Genomic DNA, 20,186 nt, shown 5'->3' with positions numbered 1-20,186 from the left:
CATCCAATATGTTTGCCCAAACACATTTGCAATTAGGTCTACCACATTAAAAAAAATTGTAAATATATAAAATAGTGTTTGTAAAAATGTGTAAATAGATTTTGTGACTTAGTGATAGTGAAAAAAACTTCATTGGTTCAATGATTGGAACTCCTTTTGATGCTATTGGTGAGTGATTTGTATTTGTTTTTATTTTCCAAAAATTGGCAAATAACAATTTTATTTTATTATAAAATTATTATTTGTTCCCCTAAGGGTATGAAATTTTGATATGTTATAGCTAATTAAATGCAGAACAAATATTTGGCTCTCCATACTAAAGTTTTTATTATATCTTGTAGTTTTAAGGCTTAAAAGTTATTTTTTAACATGTTTAAAAGTTTATAAACATAAAAAACATATAATAGCTAATTATTAAATTGCTTTGATAAACTTTAAAATTCTTTATTTAGTTAGAAAATTTAATTCTGCAAATTTTTGTACCAGAAACATTACAATAGCCTGAGTAGAAATCAAAAAAAATAATTTGTTATAAAAAAACGTACAAAAACAAAGCAGTGAGCATGCAGTAGTTATATGAGACTTTCATGAAATTGGCGTGGCAGTTTTAAGAGAACATAGTTTTTTTCTCCCGGGTTAAAAGGGTTAATAAAAAATATTAGTGATCTAGGAAATAAGCCTACATGGGCCTGTAGAAAGCCTGTGCGTAGGCTCGAGTTGCTGCCACGAAATCGTGGACGGATTGTAATTTGTTGTTGTCATTATTAATAATATAAAATCATGCGAACTATGTGGTGCGCTCACCACACGTACACATGCGCGTGCACACACACACACACACACACACACACACACACTTCATTAAATATTGTACTAATGTCAATCTAAGCGAATAATTTTAAAAGTTATACAATCTAGAATGATGTATTTCCAGAATCAAGAAGAAATGACACAGTATTAACTTATATACAGTGGTTGCTTGAGGGGATTAAAATGGTGCAGTAAAGTTAAATAAATCAATTATACTGAGAGCTACTATAAAACCATTCATAATTGTCGGTAGTGGAGTAATAGGTTAGATAAGGAGGAGAAGGCCAATGTTAGAAGTAGTCCTGTCCGTATTCAGCCGTAATAATTGATTCAGCCTCGTTAATACTGATAAGAGACAACCATTAATTTGAACGTTTCTTACACGTAAATATAGATGGTGAATCGAAAATGTGGTGATCAGGAAAATATCGACAAAGATTTTTAAATAGAAGATGGGATAATATGTAGAAAGAGGTAGTTGATGATATGGATTTACTAATTTGCATTGGAACAATTCCAATATTCCGTGCATATCAAGTATTATGAGAATGTGAAGTTGTTGAGAAGATTGTTGTAAAGTTGTTATAAATATAGGTGAGGATTGTTTTTATGAAGATTTTACGGATTGACAGAATAGCGGTTTCTTTATATAACGTATCAGTATGATATCTCCTACATTTTTTGTAACTGGCCTTTAAAATTGTATTCTGAACTACCTGCAGTGGCTGCAAAAGTGTTTTGTACTCTCCGCCCCAGGTTATTATTCCAAATGAAAACAATGACTGGGCGTAGGCAAAATAGGCAAGTTTAATTTCATTTTCATTTAAAATTTCCCTTAATTGTTTGAATGCAAATATGAATTTCCTTGTTCTTCTCTTCACATATTGAATATAACAAGACCATTTTAAACGCTTATCAAAGATAACGCTCAGATATTTATAAGACGAGACATTTTCAATACTTCACAAGAGCAAAATTCATTATTATAACTGCCACAACTGTGAACAACTAGGCTGTCTAGAGAATAGTCTGTAGACTCCCTGAGAGAAATGGGTATAAATTTAGCTTTCATGGTGTTCAGTGAAAGAACATTTTGATCAAACCAATTCTTTAAGACCATAAGGTCATATAGTGCTTTAGAACGAACATCAACCCAATTGTTGCCGTTAATTAAAATAAGGCTATCATCGGCAAATAAAACAGGTTTGCCATTCAGATTTAATTTAGAAATATTGTTTATGTATATCAAAAACAGAATTGGGTCCAAAGTACTGCCCTTGACAACTCTGTAGTCTACAGGAAGTGCATCACTCTCAGTCCCACAGATAGACACGGTCTGTAGCCTATCTGTGAGGTAGCTTGTGAACCAAGAAAGCGCCTTACCATGGACTCCAATTTTAGTATCAACTTATTTCTATCGATACTATCAAAAGCTTTTCTTAGATCAAGAAATATTGGAATAATGCGTAAGTTGTTAGATATTGCATCACTAATTTGCCTATTGACATCGAACAGAGCATAAAAAATGTTCCTGTCCTCTCTGAACCCATACTGACAGTCACACAGGATTTGATTATTAGAAAGATAGTTTACAAGTTGTTCTTTAACTAGTCGTTCAAGAATCTTAGAGAATACACTCAAAAGGCTAATGGGACGGAAATTATTTTTATCTAAAAAACTCTTACCTTTATGCAAAGGAATTAATTTTGCAATTTTAAAAATATCTGGAAAAATCCCAGAGAAAAGACTTTAATTAATTAGTTGCAGAAGAGGTTTAGAAAATATATGAATGTTATCTCTTAACGTAGTGGCCGAGATACCATCACGTCCAGGGGCGGATCCCCCGTGCAGTCCAGTCACATGTCGTATTACATCGAGTTCAGTTATAGTGTGTAATGTAAACATGGTATCCAGCCTGTAGTTCGCATCACTCAAAACCGGGTCTCCACTAAATGAATGGCACTAGCTAGGTTGTGTCCCACCACAGAGAAAAAGATGTTAAAATCATCGGCTATTTGTTTACACATACTATGAGTTATACAGGGTGAATATAAAGTCAGGACCCCCCCCTTTCTACTTTTTTCTATAGGTAATATAAGGAGATATGCTTTGGGTAGTGGTGCAATATGGAAAGGAAGTTACATTTTATGATATTGAAAATTTTTTGGGTCCCCCAAAAATGTGAAATCTTGGGGGCAACCCAAAAATTTCAAAAGTAAACCCCTATCAAGTGACCCCTCATTTTAAAGAGCATGAAAAAACTTAAATAGTGGTGAAAACCAGAGATTGCTATCTCTTTCCTAATCCGAAATAATAGCCAGTATTCCAGAACAATTGTAATAACTCACCATGTCACTGGAACGCCTCTCTGACGTTTTGGAAAGTCTGAGGTGGTATTTGGTTGCAAGAATCAATAATCCTGTTTCTTAAATCTTTAAGGTTTACTACTGGTGTTTTGTAAATTATGGATTTTATGTGACCCCATAGAAAAAAGTCCACGGGTGTAAGGTCCGGAGACCGTGCAGGCCATTCTATTACACCACGCCTACCAATCCACTGACTACGTAGCTGAGTTCCCAGGAAATGTCGTACAGCACGATGATAATGTGGTGGGGCACCATCTTGCTGGAAATGAACGATTTCTTCTTCATATTCATGTTAATTCTCACAAATAACAGTATTTATTACAGGAAAAATTGATTCTTGTAACATTTCCAAATACAGTTGACCATTGAGATTCCCATTAATAAAAAATGGTCCTATAATGTGATTCCCAAAAATCCCAGCCCACACATTAACTTTTTCTGGGTACTGGGTGCGAGATTCACGGAAAACATGGGGATTTTCTGTGTCCCAGTACCTGCAGTCGTGTTTGTTCACATCTCCATTGACGATAAAAACTGCATTCATCACTAAACACAACGTTTCGAACAAACAATGGATGAGCAGAAATTAGTGCTTCCATTTCTTCACAAAATTGTAGACGACGGTCTGGATCGTCTTCGTTTAACTCATGGATAAGCTTAATTTTATAAGTGTGAAATTTATTTATTTTTCAGTAACTTTACCACAGACATTTGGGAAACATCACAAAGATTTGCTACTAATCTGGTAGACTGCTGCGGATCTTCAACAAATTGTGCAACAATTTCAAACTGTTTGTCACTGCCTAAAGGAGGCCGACCTGAGCGTGGGGCATCTTTGATGGAACCGAATTCTCGGAACTTATTTACTAAAGTTCTTAAGTATTTCTTTGTCACAGGTCTATCAGGATGTGCTAAATTAAACCGCCTTTCTGCCTCATGATAATTTTCATTCGAAGCCCCGAAAGTAAATATCATTTCTACTTTATCTTCGTGACTACGTGCCATTTTTACTCCTAATCAGTATTAATTAGATAATATTATTTCAAACTTACAATGCGAAAGCGCATCTAAATAAATTATTGTAATAACACTAAAACACATAAAAACTTCTCAAAATACTTCACGGAACAGTAACCACACAATACCACTGGATAATAATGATCCACTAAGATAATAACTACTGTCAAAGTATGACCTGTTCTCACAATATTGAAACAAAGAATGGACTAGTTTGTACTAACTGTACTTCGAACTGGGAAAGCCCAGTCAATCATTGACAATAAACTCCTTATCAGTTTACTTTCTAACATTGGATTCTTCGTCCATTGCATGCCTCACTCATTGAGAACACAAACAACCAATAAACCTGTTTCCACGCAGACGGAAACTGTACCCAAACAAAATAAATTTAGGTGTAAAGACTTAATTACAATTTTCATTGGCTATGTTGTTAGAAAAGAGATAACTATCTCTGGTTTTCACCACTATTTAAGTTTTTTCATGCTCTTTAAAATGAGGTGTCACTTGATAGGGGATTACTTTTGAAATTTTTGGGTTGCCCCCAAAATTTCGCATTTTTGGGGGACACAAAAAATTTTCAATATCATAAAATGAAACTTCCTTTTCATATTGCACCACTACCCAAAGGATATCACCTTATATTACCTATAGAAAATAGTAGAGGGGGGGTCCTGACTTTATATTCACCCTGTATAAGGGGTATCTGGCAAAATATTTTGGATCGGAAATGGATCTTTCTTTTTTACATTGCCTGCAAGATCATTTATAATAGTCCAGAACATTTTAGGGTTATTTTGAGAATTGTTAAGTTTTGTTCTGTAATATTGTTTTTTTTATATTTTTTAAGAGACTTATTTAAATTTTGTCTGAACGTACGGAAAAATTGATAAAGATCGTTATTGAAAGATTGTTTTTTTTTTAATCTGTTGGTTTGGAAGAGACTTTAATAAGACAGGAAATTGTTCTTGCAAATTGCTCTGCACATGGTATGATATCCTGGCAACTCATCACAGGTTCCCAGTTCAAGTGAGCGAGATTACGGCTGAGTAAATGCATGTCCGTGTAGTACTGTGTAGTGGAGTCGCCAGCGAGGTTGTCAGCATGAGGTACAGTGGCAGGATAGTCAGGCCAGTACTGTAGTGGTCGCTCACGCCAGTCTGGAGCACAGCTGATTGTACTTTGTTCATGTCATAGTAACGTAGAAAAATATGATCCTTACATACAAGCAGTTGTTAGTCACTCTTGTTGGTTTATCAATGCACTGAACAAATCCTGATCCCAGTAAAATATTTAAATATCTATCGCTCGTTGCAGTACTTTTATGTAAGCCGATATTTATGTCAATGTTATTCCCATCTTTCTCTTATCTAAATGATTACAAAACGTTTCTAAATCAGAAAAAAACCAAATTAAATCATTGTCAAAGGTACGATAAAGTGCAAGTATGTAAAAATGTTTATTGTAGTAATTAAATTCCATGTAAATACCGTAAACGTCACTGAGTGTTATTTGTGAAGCAGTGGCTAGTAAACGTTTACTGTAGTACACAATAACACCGTTATTCCTGTTACGTTGCTTGTTCGTCAGTACAATGTCAAACCCCTCCAATACCTCCCCATCCTACCCTACCCTTAACCAACATGCGGTCAGTACAATTATATCTAAGCTTGGCATATCATTTAAATAAACTAGAAATTCGTTAAAATTTTTATAGTAGCTCCTAATATTACAATGAAATATTTTTAGACAGTCATTACTCTCCTGACCTAGAAAAAAATTTGACAAATGTTGATTACCAGAAATTTCTAACCACTTGTGAAAGTTAAAAGAGCCGTCATCTTTCCTATTCGTGAGCAGGACCCCCGACACAGACTACCCCTCAGCTGAGGACATATCATCCTTTACAGTTAAATATAACAGTGAACGAAAGAACAAAGTAATCAACAATACATTTATAAAGAAAATTTTTCTATAACATTAGTCCTTGATATATACATATATATATATATATATATATATATATATATATAATATTAGTCTACATACTGTTATGGTTATAAATATAGCATCGTATGTTTTAGCTGTAGTACATAAAGATAAATTTAATTGAACTAAGAACTTGAATGTTTTACATATTTTATTAAAAAATAGTCCATTAAATATACTTAATTAAAGCTATAAATAAAGTTATTAAATGTTATGAAAAAATAGTCACAATAAGTAAGATGTGAAAAAGATGTGTTATTGGATGGTAAATTTATATCAACTGATAGAATTTGTACTAGTATTTACTTATTAAATAAAATAGGATGAAATGCAAACAAAATATACATGTAAACATTTATTAATTATTGATAAGTTAATTATGATGTTATATTTTTGTTTGAGGTTAATTTAATTTGAGGAAGAAATTAATTTAAATGAAGAAAATTTTATTTATTTGTTATTTACTCAAATATTTTAATACTAAACAAATACGATTGACATAAATGAATAAAACTAAGGATTTGCCAATATAAACTTAAAAATGGACACAACGTATATGGAAACGTGGTTAAAAAGACTGACAAATAAACTATTTATACTATACTATTGATGAAAGAATAATAACATAAAATATACTCTTATTCATACAGATATGTATTCTTATCAAAATAAAACGATTAATTCTTGTAAGAAAATAAAAACGTTCTCTAAGCTAATAAAAACAAATAGAATAAAAATTGTGTATGCCAGATATTTAAATTGACAATAACACAAATACAATAACATAACTAAACTGTGTACCATCATGATACTACTCCCTGTACAGATATATACGTATTAGTGGCAGTCTGTGATAAAAGAGCCATATTGAACACTGTTGGTGGTTGGTTAAGCTTCAGCCAATCATGATACTACTCCCTGTACAGATATATACGTATTATTGGCAGTCTGTGATAAAAGAGCCATATTGAACACTGTTGGTGGTTGGTTAAGCTTCAGCCAATCATGATACTACTCCCTGTACAGATATATACGTATTAGTGGCAATCTGTGATAAAAAGAGCCATATTGAACACTGTTGGTGGTTCGTTAAGCTTCAGCCAATCATGATACTACTCCCTGTACAGATTTACGTATTAGGCAGTCTGTGATAAAAAGAGCCATATTGAACACTGTTGGTGGTTGGTTAAGTTTCAGCCAATCATGATACTACTCCCTGTACAGATATATACGCATTAGTGGCAGTCTATGATAAAAGAGCCATATTGAACACTGTTGGTGGTTGGTTAAGCTTCAGCCAATCATGATACTACTCCCTGTACAGATATATACATATTAGTGGCAGACAGTGATAAAAGAGCCATATTGAAACACTGTTGGTGGTTGGTTAAGCTTCAGCCAATCATGATACTACTCCCAGTACAGATAGATACGTATTAGTGGCAGTCTGTGATAAAGGAGTCATATTGAACACTGTTGGTGGTTGGTTAAGCTTCAGCCAATCATGATACTACTCTCTGTACAGATAGATACATATTAGTGGCAGTCTGTGATAAAAGAGTCATATTGAACACTGTTGGTAGTTGGTTAAGCTTCAGCCAATCATGATACTACTTCCAGTACAGATAGATACGTATTAGTGGCAGTCTATGATAAAAAGAGCCATATTGAACACAGTTGGTGGTTGGTTAAACTTCAGCTAATCATGATACTACTCCCTGTACAGATAGATACGTATTAGTGGCAGTCTGTGATAAAGGAGTCATATTGAACACTGTTGGTGGTTGGTTAAGCTTCAGCCAATCATGATACTCCCAGTACAGATAGATACGTATTAGTGGCAGTCTGTGATAAAGAGTCATATTGAACACTGTTGGTGGTTGGTTAAGCTTCAGCCAATCATGATACTACTCCCAGTACAGATAGATATGTATTAGTGGCAGTCTGTGATAAAGGAGTCATATTGAACACTGTTGGTGGTTGGTTAAGCTTCAGCCAATCATGATACTACTCTCTGTACAGATAGATACATATTAGTGGCAGTCTGTGATAAAAGAGTCATATTGAACACTGTTGGTAGTTGGTTAAGCTTCAGCCAATCATGATACTACTTCCAGTACAGATAGATACGTATTAGTGGCAGTCTATGATAAAAGAGCCATATTGAACACAGTTGGTGGTTGGTTAAACTTCAGCTAATCATGATACTACTCCCTGTACAGATAGATACGTATTAGTGGCAGTCTGTGATAAAGGAGTCATATTGAACACTGTTGGTGGTTGGTTAAGCTTCAGCCAATCATGATACTCCCAGTACAGATAGATACGTATTAGTGGCAGTCTGTGATAAATGAGTCATATTGAACACTGTTGGTGGTTGGTTAAGCTTCAGCCAATCATGATACTACTCCCAGTACAGATAGATACGTATTAGGGGCAGTCTGTGAAAAATGAGTCATATTGAACACTGTTGGTGGTTGGTTAAGCTTCAGCCAATCATGATTCTACTCCCTGTACAGATAGATAAGTATTAGTGGCAGTCTGTGATAAAGAAGCCATATTCATCACTGTTGGTGGTTGGTTAAGTCTCAGATAAGTATTAGTGGCAGTCTGTGATAAAGAAGCCATATTCATCACTGTTGGTGGTTGGTTAAGTCTCAGCAAATCACAATAATACTCCCTGTACAGGAGGTTAATGTATTACTGGCACTTAGCTGAAGATGGCTTTCCTCAATGAGGCCACATATTTTAAGAATTTAATTCTGTCTGCAATGTTTTGATATGTATGAATCTGAAAACTTAGATATTAGTTATCATACTGGCTGCATAAGCCTAGGCATTAACAATAGGCAGTTTTGTTGTGATCTCAACAGGATATCCTCTGAATGTTCCATTCCATTACACATTGTAAGGTCCTCTAATTTAAATATTAATTTCCTCTGTTGTGCAGAAAGAAAACAACTAATGACACAACAAGCTTTGTTTAATTACAGTATAATTGATCTTATTTATTGTTAACGATTTAAAAACCATTACAACATAGCAATACTGTTTGTTACACAGAATTTTAGGAATGTTCAATTGATAATGTATTGATTGTAGTTTTTAAAGAAATCAACACCAATATCAAATATTTTTATTTTATTACAAAGTTAATATATAATTATCTAAGTGAAACTGTAATAATATTGAAGTTTTTAATTGATAAAATGGAAAATTATTATTTTATGATAATTTATGTAATAACAGAAATATAAAATTTCAGGTAGCAAGTGATGAAGCAGTTATTGTAAGAACTGCTTTTGCTGAAAACATTGCAGAACTCGCAACAACTGCATTGAGGTAAATTATTCTAAACGGTTGTGCAAAATTAGAAGCAAAAGGTTTGAAAATATATGTATAAGGGGACAATTTAGTATACTCATTTTTTTAAATGATTGCTTTTGTGTGATTTCTAGCAGTGACTATATAATTCTGATTGTGTTTTCACAGAACACTCCTTTCAAACTCACGGTTCTCCAAAATGGACATTAATTGGAAATTACAAAATAAATTTCTGTACTATTACTCTAAAATGTATTTTGAATGTATACTGTATATAAATAACTAATCTTATTATACTCAAACAAACAACTAGAATTTTTTAATCAATTCTTGTTTTTTACATTGTTGAATATGTGTACGATTAAAATTAATTTTTTATGGAGTAACTAAACCTTTTCATTATTTTGTTACAATACTTTTTAGCAGACATTGTTGAGGTTTTCCTTAATATTTAATTTTTGTATCTATATAAATTCATAAGGATTTTGTGCCATATACATCATAAGTTATAGATTTGTCAATCATAACATTAATGTTAGAGTCCTCAACAGTAACATGGCAATGAATATTTTTATTACATTTTACTATACCTGTATTATTTATTAAATTCATATTATGTCCTGTTTTTAACACATTCACTGCTAAGCATTTGAGTATTAGCGAAACCCCGGTGCTAATTTTTTAAATTTGCTTTAATTAGAAGCTATAACTTGCAGAAGTGACATAAAAGCATAAAAGATTATTTTTGACCTATATTTACATTTTTTTTGACATCATTATACTGTGGGACCGATGGGTCCCGTCAGCATGGACCAATGCCCCATTGAACCTGAAAATGACATTTATTACAAGAACTATTGTATTATTTAGGGGTTTACACGTAACTTTATGACTGTTGATGGTAGTAAAGACAAGAAATTAGGCATTATGTTCCCAAGACTCCTAAAATTATGTAATATGTTGTGGGACCGATGGGTCCCGTTGTCCTGGCTACAGGTCTTCTTTAATTTATACATGAGTGCACACTCTAAAACAAGATAATTTTCACTGAAAGGCACTAATAGTATATCATGTTATTATTTACAACCATCCCCTCCCTTCTTTGTAGTTTTTAACACGTCTTATTTACAATATGTATATCATACCAAACACTTTTTGTTATTGTGCATCTTATTGTCATGGCACTTGTTATATCATCACGAATCATTGGTAATGTATTACAAACTACTTTGGGGTCTCTAGATGTCCCAGCCATTGTTTATTTCGCTAACAACAATCACGAAATAATAGCAAACACAGTACGAGATGAAAACAACTATAGTTAGCTAAACCGAGAAACTATGCACACTAGAACAAAGAACGAAACCGGCCCAACACGCTCACGCTATCAGAAAGGACCTCTTTGCAGTGCTGCCTAAACAGTGCCGAGAGCAAAACAACAATGCCCAGCGGGACCGAAAGGTCCCGCGCGCACCCGTGAATGGTGCCGAGACGCTCGGGCGGGACCGAACGGTCCCGCTTAGCACTGAATGTGTTAAACAAGTAAAGCATTGTAACTTTTTAAAATTGAATTAAAGTTGCAAATATTATGGATTAATTGCAACTCTCTACAGAACTAAGAATCAGTCTCGGAGGCTATATTCTAATTTAATTGAACATGATTATTTTCTGTTCCTTGTTCTACTCGTTGCAGCCAAGTGACATTCAGTCCATGATATGCTTGAGTTCTAGATGCTGTAGTCTAGCAAGTACAAGAGAGTTTAAGATTGTAGAGTAGAGTAATGAATAAAAAAAATCTTTTATTATAAAAGAATTTCACATTATGATAACATACAAGTGCAAAATGCACATGCGCATAACTATAATTTAAAAGTACAATCATTTTGTACAAAATTGATATGCACTAGTTTTCTTAATACAAATCGCTGTACAATAATATTATCTCTTAGTTGCAATTCATCAAAATATCGCAGGAAATCATTGACATGCATTATATATTCCATACAAACATATAACCTCACATATCACATAACAATACAATTCTTATATCAAATTAATGAACAGTTTGCTGATGATAGAATATCCTAAATACAAATGAAGGACAATATTATACATGTTTAAAAAAACACGAGGTTATATAGCATGATAACATGTCTACACTCTTAAGAGCAAGAAACATTTTAGTTAAATAATGATGTATAACAACAATAACAACTCACAGAGTACCTCAAGGCTCCATTCTTGGACCTATACGATTTCTTTGCTATATTAGGGGATTGCCAAATAGTGTAACAAATTTAAACAGTAAAGTGTGTCTGTATGCAGATGACTCCAACCTTATCATATCTCATAAATATTTAATGAAATATAAAATCTATCAAACCAAACTTTATTTTAAATTTATAATTACTTTAGCAGAAAATCTCTTTTACTTAACCCTGATAAAGTTTTATGGCATTTTGTACTCAAAAATACAAATACAAACTACAGCCAATGATTATTAAAATTAAAGTTTATAATACTTAAATTGAAAAGTTAATAAAACTAAACATTTGGGTTAACTACGTAAGAGCTTAACTTGGGATGTGAACATTTTGGCCATTCAAAAGAAAATACCTTTTTATTTAAAAATTTGTAAGGTGGAGTTTAAAAATTATTTACTACTCTCATATTAACTACCATATTTCATTTATTGTATCATATGGAGCAACTAGTGATATAAGTTTGTAAAGCATTTTAATATTGCAAAAGAAAGCTATAAGCATTATTCTTAATTTACAGAGGCAGGAGTCAGTGAAACAAACATTTTCAGACTTAGGTATTCAAACCATATATGGAAACTGTCTCAGCGCTAAGATACATATAACATATAACTGTATAACTGGTTTTCTATTCAACAGAAATTCTATAGCATTTTTATTTATGTCATAATATATCCCTATCTACAGTGTCAAATGCTTTGTTAAAATATACACAGGTTGCAATTTAAATGAAATGAAAAATGTCTTTATTAGAGGCGAAGTTAGGACTATAAAGTTCTCTCTACCACTTAACCTCATAAAAAAATTCAAATCAATTCAATTGTGGGGTTTTCTCTATCTAACAAGTAAACAATATTTCTTATATGGCTATCTAATGCAAAATCAGTACTCCTACCCTTAAAAAATCTAAAATCCATATTGGTTTATCGAAAAAAGACTGTTGGAATCGAAATATTCCACAATCTGTAGTTGAATATATGTTTAAAATATTTTAGCAGTATTATTTAAAATACAGACCGGTCTGTAGTTATTCATACACTGCCTCTTATTAACTTTATGTGCAGGTATGACACAATGCTACCTTTAGTTGACTTGGAAATGCTCCACTGGAAATAGACAAATAGAAAATGTGCTTATGGGAACTGCATAATAAAACTCAAAATTCGTTTTGTTTATATTTATAACACAATATGAATAAACCTTTTAACACTTTTTTAAACTTTTATTTTTCTTACGATGTACATTTCGAAATCTGTGATTTCATCTTCAGGTACTAACTAAGGTTAACCCTTTGAACGCCAGCGCCCGAGACCGCGGCCTTACCCGTCGCCCGCCAGGCGTCTCAGCCGCTGTACTACCCAATACCGCCAAGGCATAATTGACGTTTTAAACAACCTTTTACGTTCCGCTCTGTGCTATCCTTATTTTTTATGCAAATGGAACGATTTTTTTTTTTGTTTTCTAGCATATTGTATACGCTATCGAATAGTGTTGATTAAATAACACTACATATAAAAAAAAGTTTTCTATAATGTGATAACGCCTAAAGTAAAAATATTTTTATTTAAAAAATTAACTTTAGACTAAAAAATCAGTGGTAAAAAAAAATATTTTTATACATCGCAAACATTTGTATTTTGTGCACTTGTTACATATCTAACTATTTACAAATTTTTTAGAACTCTATCTAAAAAAATTAGTGTGTTTACAAAAGTAAATTTGAAATGTTAACATTTGAAAATAATCTAATATTTCAAGAGCTACTTATATTAAATAAGCTTAAAAATACTTACGTGTTATAGTAATGGAAGTTTTATAGGTACTGATAATTGTCAATTTAAAAGTGTTTCTTCAAAGAACACAGGAAAATACACAAATAACATTATCAAATATTAGTAAAGAAGCATATTTACAAATATATACAATCAGTTCACATTTCCTTTAGCATGTATGTTTCGGCAAGCACAAAGGGTGAACACTTTTCTTGCAGTTTTTGCAAATGTACCTACTTTTCTTCCTTTTGCCACCTTGGGCTGTGCTCAAACCTACTACACACAGAGCAATTTCTTTCTTTTCCACCAGGTAATAGGTCAAGAGGTTCATTGCCAGCACGTTGTGCTTGAACTGGCGCTTGGTCACCGAGCCACTCGGCAGCAAGTCCTTCGACTAGTGCCACAGTTAAAATCTAGTCTCGATATCGGATTGTCTGTGTTATTTTTGTATAGGACATATAGGTTGACAATCATCCGTCCAAAAATGTGGAATGTTACCTTTAGCCAATATTTTAAGCGTACGTCGTTCGTCCAGGTAACAATACAACATTTGGTCTGACGTGTCTACGCCACCCATATAGGAGTTATACTGACGAATGACAGAAGGCTTGCTGGTAATAAATACTTTATTTCCCCGTTTTTTACTTTTCAACTCACTTTTTGCCTCAGCATTAGTTGACAAGAGAAGTACTTGCTTTTTTTGCGATTTTTTCAATCGGGCAGCAACCAAAAGCATTTTCCTTTGCGGACAATATTTAGTTTGCCCTACACCAAATTTTTGTGTAAGGGTAGGGGGTATTTCCTTGCCTGTTTATTCGTAAAGTGCCTGTCAGATGAGTAAGTTTTGCGTACAAATCATTGGCCAACGGAAATGAGGTGAAAAAGTTGTCGACAAATACATGAAACCCTTTGTTCAAGTAGTTTCCCATTTCTAACAATTTCATTACAACAGTATACCCAAGTCCATGTTTGACACGTCCATTGCTTTGTTCTGTATCTCTTTTACCCTTGTAGCAAAAAAAAGATAAACAGTAGTGAGTAACACTGTCGCATAACAACCACAATTTTACTCCCCCACTTATGATGGTGCTTGTTGGACAGGTACTGTAGCAGCTGTGTGTGATTTTTAGTGCCCACTAAACTTTCGTCAATAGACAGCTGTTTATTTGGTGCATAGTAATGCTTGAATACATTGTTAGCATGATCAACAATAGGAGCAAATCGAGCACATGGGTCATATCCAGGCTCCTTTGGTGAAGGCAAGTGTCGCGTATCTAGCATATGGAAAAATTTCAGAATTGATTCGAATCTATTTCTAGAAAACATTTTCCCGAACCAAGGTGAATTCTGGGATGACTTTGTACTCCAATATGACTCAATCGTAGGCTTTTTTATTCAAACCCATATTTATTACAACAGCTAGGAAAGCTTTTATCTCAACAAAGCTGACAGGCCTCCAAGCTCGACTTCTGCTGTGATTTCCTAATTTATGGAGGTTTTGTTGAATAAAATTTCTAGCATACAAGTTAGTGTAGGTCACTAATATGTTCAAAAAAGTCATAGGGAAATAAAGATCAAAATAAGTTATGGGGGCTGAATTTCGAGGAGGACAATGTTTACAGCCAGGAATTTCATTGAACTGAAAAGAATGGTTTATACCCAGGGTCATTGTTTTCCTCTATATTTTCCCACTGATCATCGTCGCTATTAGACTCACTGCTTGAGATGTTTTTTCAGGGAAGGCGGGGCCGGCCACGTGGCCGCGGCGTAAGTTGTAGTTGCTGCACTTCGATCTTCATCCTCAGATGACGAAATTACTGACCTATTTACAGGCCTATTGCTAGCTAAAGTTCCTTGAAAATTACAACTTGTACTAGGGGTAGGAGTATAACTAGGATCCAAGTCAGTATCATCAGCTTCACTTTCACTACTTCAGATGACGAACTGTTTTGCAAATTGTTTATTTCACTATCACTAAGAAATTCGTCCTCAACAATAATATTGTGGATTGTGTTGTCACTCACACGGCGAACGACTCATCTTGCACAAATAATACAGATCACTAACTTCAGAGAAAAACTAAACAAAAAACCAAGTAGGCATCTATGAGAAAGGCGGGAGGGGAACTTGGCAAATAGGTTAGTCGTAAACACTAGCGACGCTCGGCGAGTTAGAGAAGTAAACAAACAGCTGAGTCAAGGTCTCCAGGACTGCCAACATTAAAATTGTTCACATATCATCTTATTTAGTCAAAAGGAAGTCGAACAGTGTCGACACAAACTTTTAAAGTTCATATGTATATTTAAAAAATATTTTTTCCTGAACGTCCGATTCGGTCGGACGTTGGCGGTTTTGGAACGAACCTAGGCTGTCCGAATCAGTCGGACGTTTGGCGGTTTTGGCATAAACCTACACTGTCCGATCAATCGGACGTTGGCGGTCAAAGGGTTAAGTTAATTATGAAAATAAATAATTAAAAATAATTTGTCATGTGTTTTTTCACTACCTTGGTGGCTAAATTTGTTGTATTTAATTTTATTTGTGATCAATGTATATTGTTTAAAAGTCTATCGAATAATACATATTTTGTTAGAAAATCTTTGTCATTTAATAATATATTATGATTAATTTTGGCACTTTTGTAAATTTCAAAATGTTCTAAAGTAGATAATAAGCGACTTTTTTTGCTTGTGTGTAAACTTTCAAGATCGTTTTCGATGTTAGTGTATGTATGGCCGGTGTTATTTAAATGGTCTGCATATTTTGAATTTGATGATGTTTTCAATGCTTTTATGTGTTCATTAAATCTAATTTTGAAGGATCAGCCGGTTTGTCCAATATAGTGGGATTGACAATCGTTGCAATTTAATTTGTATACTTCACTATTGTTGAATTTTGATTTTGGTTGTTGAATTGCTTTTGTTTTTGATTAAAAGTCCAAGGTTGTTCGAGGTTTTAAAAGCCAATTAATATCCTTGTTTATAAAATGATTTGTTAATTTTGTGACAATGTTTACCAAGGTAGTCTGATTGAATGTATTTGATATCTCTTTCTTCTTATTTCTTTCTTTGTGTAGTTCTTCAATAATACATCAATCATGCTTGGTTTATATCCATTTAATAAAGTGTTAAAAGGTTTATTCATATTGTGTTATACATATTTACAAAACACTTTTTGAGGCTACATCTCTAACATCGTTTTGTTTGTTTGAATACTTATACTATCTAGGCCAGTACATTTATTATTTTTAATCTTATTAATAATTTGTACAAAATGGGGTATAGGTATTGTACTAAACTTAAATGTGCAATGAATTATGGCTGAACATATCTGGCAATGAAATCACATCCTGGCCGAACTCACATTCAACAAACTTATTAATGAAACAATTATTAAAAGAATTCACTATCAACCCCTCATTGCCTGTGACCTTATTGGTAACATCTTCAACAGTAATGTGTGTGAGGCGCTGCTGCTCAGAATGAATAACGGATCTCATAATACTCTAGTATCCATCTGCTACCGCACTTGGCAATTTCTATTTTATTAGGGTAAATATTTTAGATTTGCATGTTGAATCATCTTTGTGACTTCTCTAGACATGGGGTCCTATAACGTTCAGAGAGATAAGAGACCCACACAGTGTCACTACTGGATCACTACTAATATTTACATGTGTGTTTTAATAGATGTTAATACACCTTAACTTACAGACGTTTAGGTTAAAGCTAGGCTTTGCTACAGGTTTCTGGATTATTGCCAAGTGGTGACCTTGTCGTCTAACGAGCCACCACGCCAGAGCTACGAGAGTGAGTTGTCCACTCTACATGAGATGGTGCAGCAGTCTGTATCTGCCCTTCTCACAGACCCTCACAATCTTGTTAAACAGACACTCATCGAGAACGGCATCAGCAAACTGTGCATTTTTTTTGGTAAACAGAAAGGTCAGTCGAGAATGTTCATGTAGTTTTATGAGAGAGTTATAATTACTAATCTATTCTGAGTAAAATTATTCCTTTATGAGTTTCAATTATTGTTGCAAATATAGGTAATAGTAGTTATTACCAAGGAGTGTATAGTAGAGGAGGTGGGCCAAACTGAGCCGAGCACTGTCAGTGACGTCACGTTAGACCCGACTGTCTGTGCCTGCTGCACCTTGCCTTTCCATGTACGGACTTGCAGCTTATCTGTCATTTCCCTCAAAAGTATTAGTTTCAGTCCACTTGTGGATGTGACCAATACACTAGTGTACGAGGGGGTACCCAAAAGTAACCGGAATTGTACTGCTGGCAGCCGGCAGCGTGTAGTACACATTCCTGCCGCTAGGTGTGTGTCGTGCAACCCATTGCGAGCTCAGTGACCCCAGTTCTGTTGTCCTAGTGCATTTTGTTCGTTCGTAGTGACTGTTTTCGCTAACCCTGTTTTGTTCTTGTTTCGTTTTTTGTCATGGCAAGTTTAAGTGAACAATGTGCAGCTGTGAAATTTTGTTTTTTACTTGGTAAAAATGCTGCAGAAACTATTTTAATGTTGAATACAGCTTACAAAGATGATGCTATGGGGAAAACTCAGGTCTACGAGTGGTTCGCTTGATTTAAAAATGGCGACATGTCGATTGAAGACAAACCTCGTTTTGGACGTCCATCAACCTCTCGAACGGACGAAAATGTTGAGAAAATTCGTGAACTTGTGCTCACCGACCGTCGACAGACAATTGAGGAACTATCAGAGAGTAGTGGGTTAACTTGGAGCTCGGTTCAGCGAATTTTAACAGGAGATTAAGGACTGAAAAGGGTTGCTGCCAAATTTGTTCCTCGACTTCTGACTGACCATCAAAAGGCACATAGAGTTGAAACTTGCCGCCTTCTGAAAGAACATCTCGAAAATGATCCCGATTTTCTGGAAAAGGTAATTACTGGTGATGAGTCATGGTGCTATGGTTATGACCCAGAAACGAAGCAACAGTCAAGCCAATGGAAGTCGCCATTTTCACCTCGTCCAAAAAAATGTCGGCAAGTCAAATCAAACATCAAAACCATGTTGATTTGCTTTTTTGATGCTAAAGGCATTGTTCATTCTGTGTATTGTTCCTCCAGGTCAGACTGTCAACCAAACATTTTATTTGGAGATTTTAAGAAGATTGCGCAACAATGTTCGCCAGAAAAGACCCGATTTGTGGCAGACTGGAGACTGGTTCTTCCACCACGACAACGCACCGGTACACACAGCCATCTCAGTTAGGCAGTTTTTAGCCAAAAACGGCATGGTTCCGCTGCCCCACGCACCTTACTCGCCTGACCTCGCTCCATGCGACTTTTTTTTATTTCCACACATGAAAAGAGGCTTGAAAGGTCAACGAAAGGTCAGCGTTGAAGAGGTTAAGAAAAAAACGAAGCTCGAGCTTGCAGCCATTTCTAAAGATGACTACAAAAAATGTTTTGATCAATGGAAATACCGTTGGGACAAGTGTATTAGTTGTAATGGAGATTATTTTGAAGGAGATAAGGTCGTATTGTAAAAAATTTGATAATATATAATTTTTATAAAATAATTCCGGTTTTTTTTTGGGTACCCCCTCGTATTATGTTGTATAGAGTTTGTCGTTACATGTTTTATGGTAGTATTGTGATAATGGGATGTTTATGTAATGTTTATATTTAGGGAGAAATAATATGTGAGCATTTATTGCTATGTTTCGGTCAATTTACTAGGCCTATCTCGTTTTCATGTGTTTAAATAGAGTAAAAACATTAATTTTAACTTTTGTCTCCTTCAGAATTTATTTTCAGGTATAATTTTACTACTTTTAATGCAAAGGTAAATACTATTACGCCTGAGACTCGTTGCACCGTTGCAGGCTGTAATAACAGCTTTGTGAAAGCAAAATATCTAAGTGAAGTTTTATCTTCTTTATTTTCCCAAATATGCCTGTATTAGAAAAATTTGGGTTGATAGATGCATTAGAAAAGACTCCTTCAAGCTAATCAATCACATGCCATGTATGCTCAACACACTTTTTTTCAGTCAGATTTTATACAAAATTTAAAAGCAAGAACGACAAAGTTAGAACGACAAAAGTTTATTAATCTGATGTTGCTCTGGCAATAAATTTCACCGCTTTTTGGAGTGAATGTTCACTTAGTAAGAGGTATAAAAGATAACAAACAAAAAAACAAAGAAATAGTTAATAATTTATTTAAAAGTACAGAAAATGTCAGTATAGTAACCCTACACCAGGATGTTTATCACAACCTGTAGATTTTGAGACAGACTATAATAAACTTTAGATGAAATTGATAAGTGACAGGCAAATGAAAACTAAAGATTTTGAAAAAGAAAACAAAAAATTAGAAGGGAAAAAAACAAAGCATACAAACAGAACTGAAATTTAAATTGACATTTTCATCATTTCAAATATTCAATACCATTGAAACCGAAATAAGAAAGTACATGTTTGTAGTACCAAAGAAAAAAACTAAACAAAATCATTTACAATAAGATATCTATTTAAACGATATTATGTTTACCTTAGAAGTGAAATGACATTGTCAACTCTGAAAAACTGGGCTTCTACAATTCACTTGAAAATTGTTATTCTTGATAGAGTACTAGGTATTGGATTAGACTTACTATTATTACAAAGGTTCATG

At 34.0% G+C, this 20,186-nt stretch overlaps 1 protein-coding gene across 1 annotated transcript in view; it reads left to right on the top strand.

Annotated features, from left to right (window-relative positions):
• Positions 1-17,521, top strand: part of LOC124371284 (phosphoinositide 3-kinase regulatory subunit 4-like) — a 60,245-nt gene extending 42,724 nt beyond the window's left edge. The window contains exons 12-13 of the mRNA XM_046829625.1: positions 9,448-9,524; positions 17,284-17,521. Of these exons, the coding sequence (XP_046685581.1) occupies positions 9,448-9,524; positions 17,284-17,506 (300 nt within the window). The 3' untranslated portion in view covers positions 17,507-17,521. The remainder of the gene's footprint in view (positions 1-9,447; positions 9,525-17,283) is intronic.
• The last annotated feature ends 2,665 nt before the right edge of the window (positions 17,522-20,186 follow it).

This window comes from Homalodisca vitripennis, unplaced genomic scaffold (assembly GCF_021130785.1).
Source record: "Homalodisca vitripennis isolate AUS2020 unplaced genomic scaffold, UT_GWSS_2.1 ScUCBcl_1206;HRSCAF=4532, whole genome shotgun sequence".
In the NCBI taxonomy this organism is placed as follows: Eukaryota; Metazoa; Arthropoda; class Insecta; order Hemiptera; family Cicadellidae; genus Homalodisca; species Homalodisca vitripennis.
The sequence above is the reverse complement of the archived record's forward strand: the minus strand, read 5'-3'. Positions and strand labels throughout refer to the sequence as shown.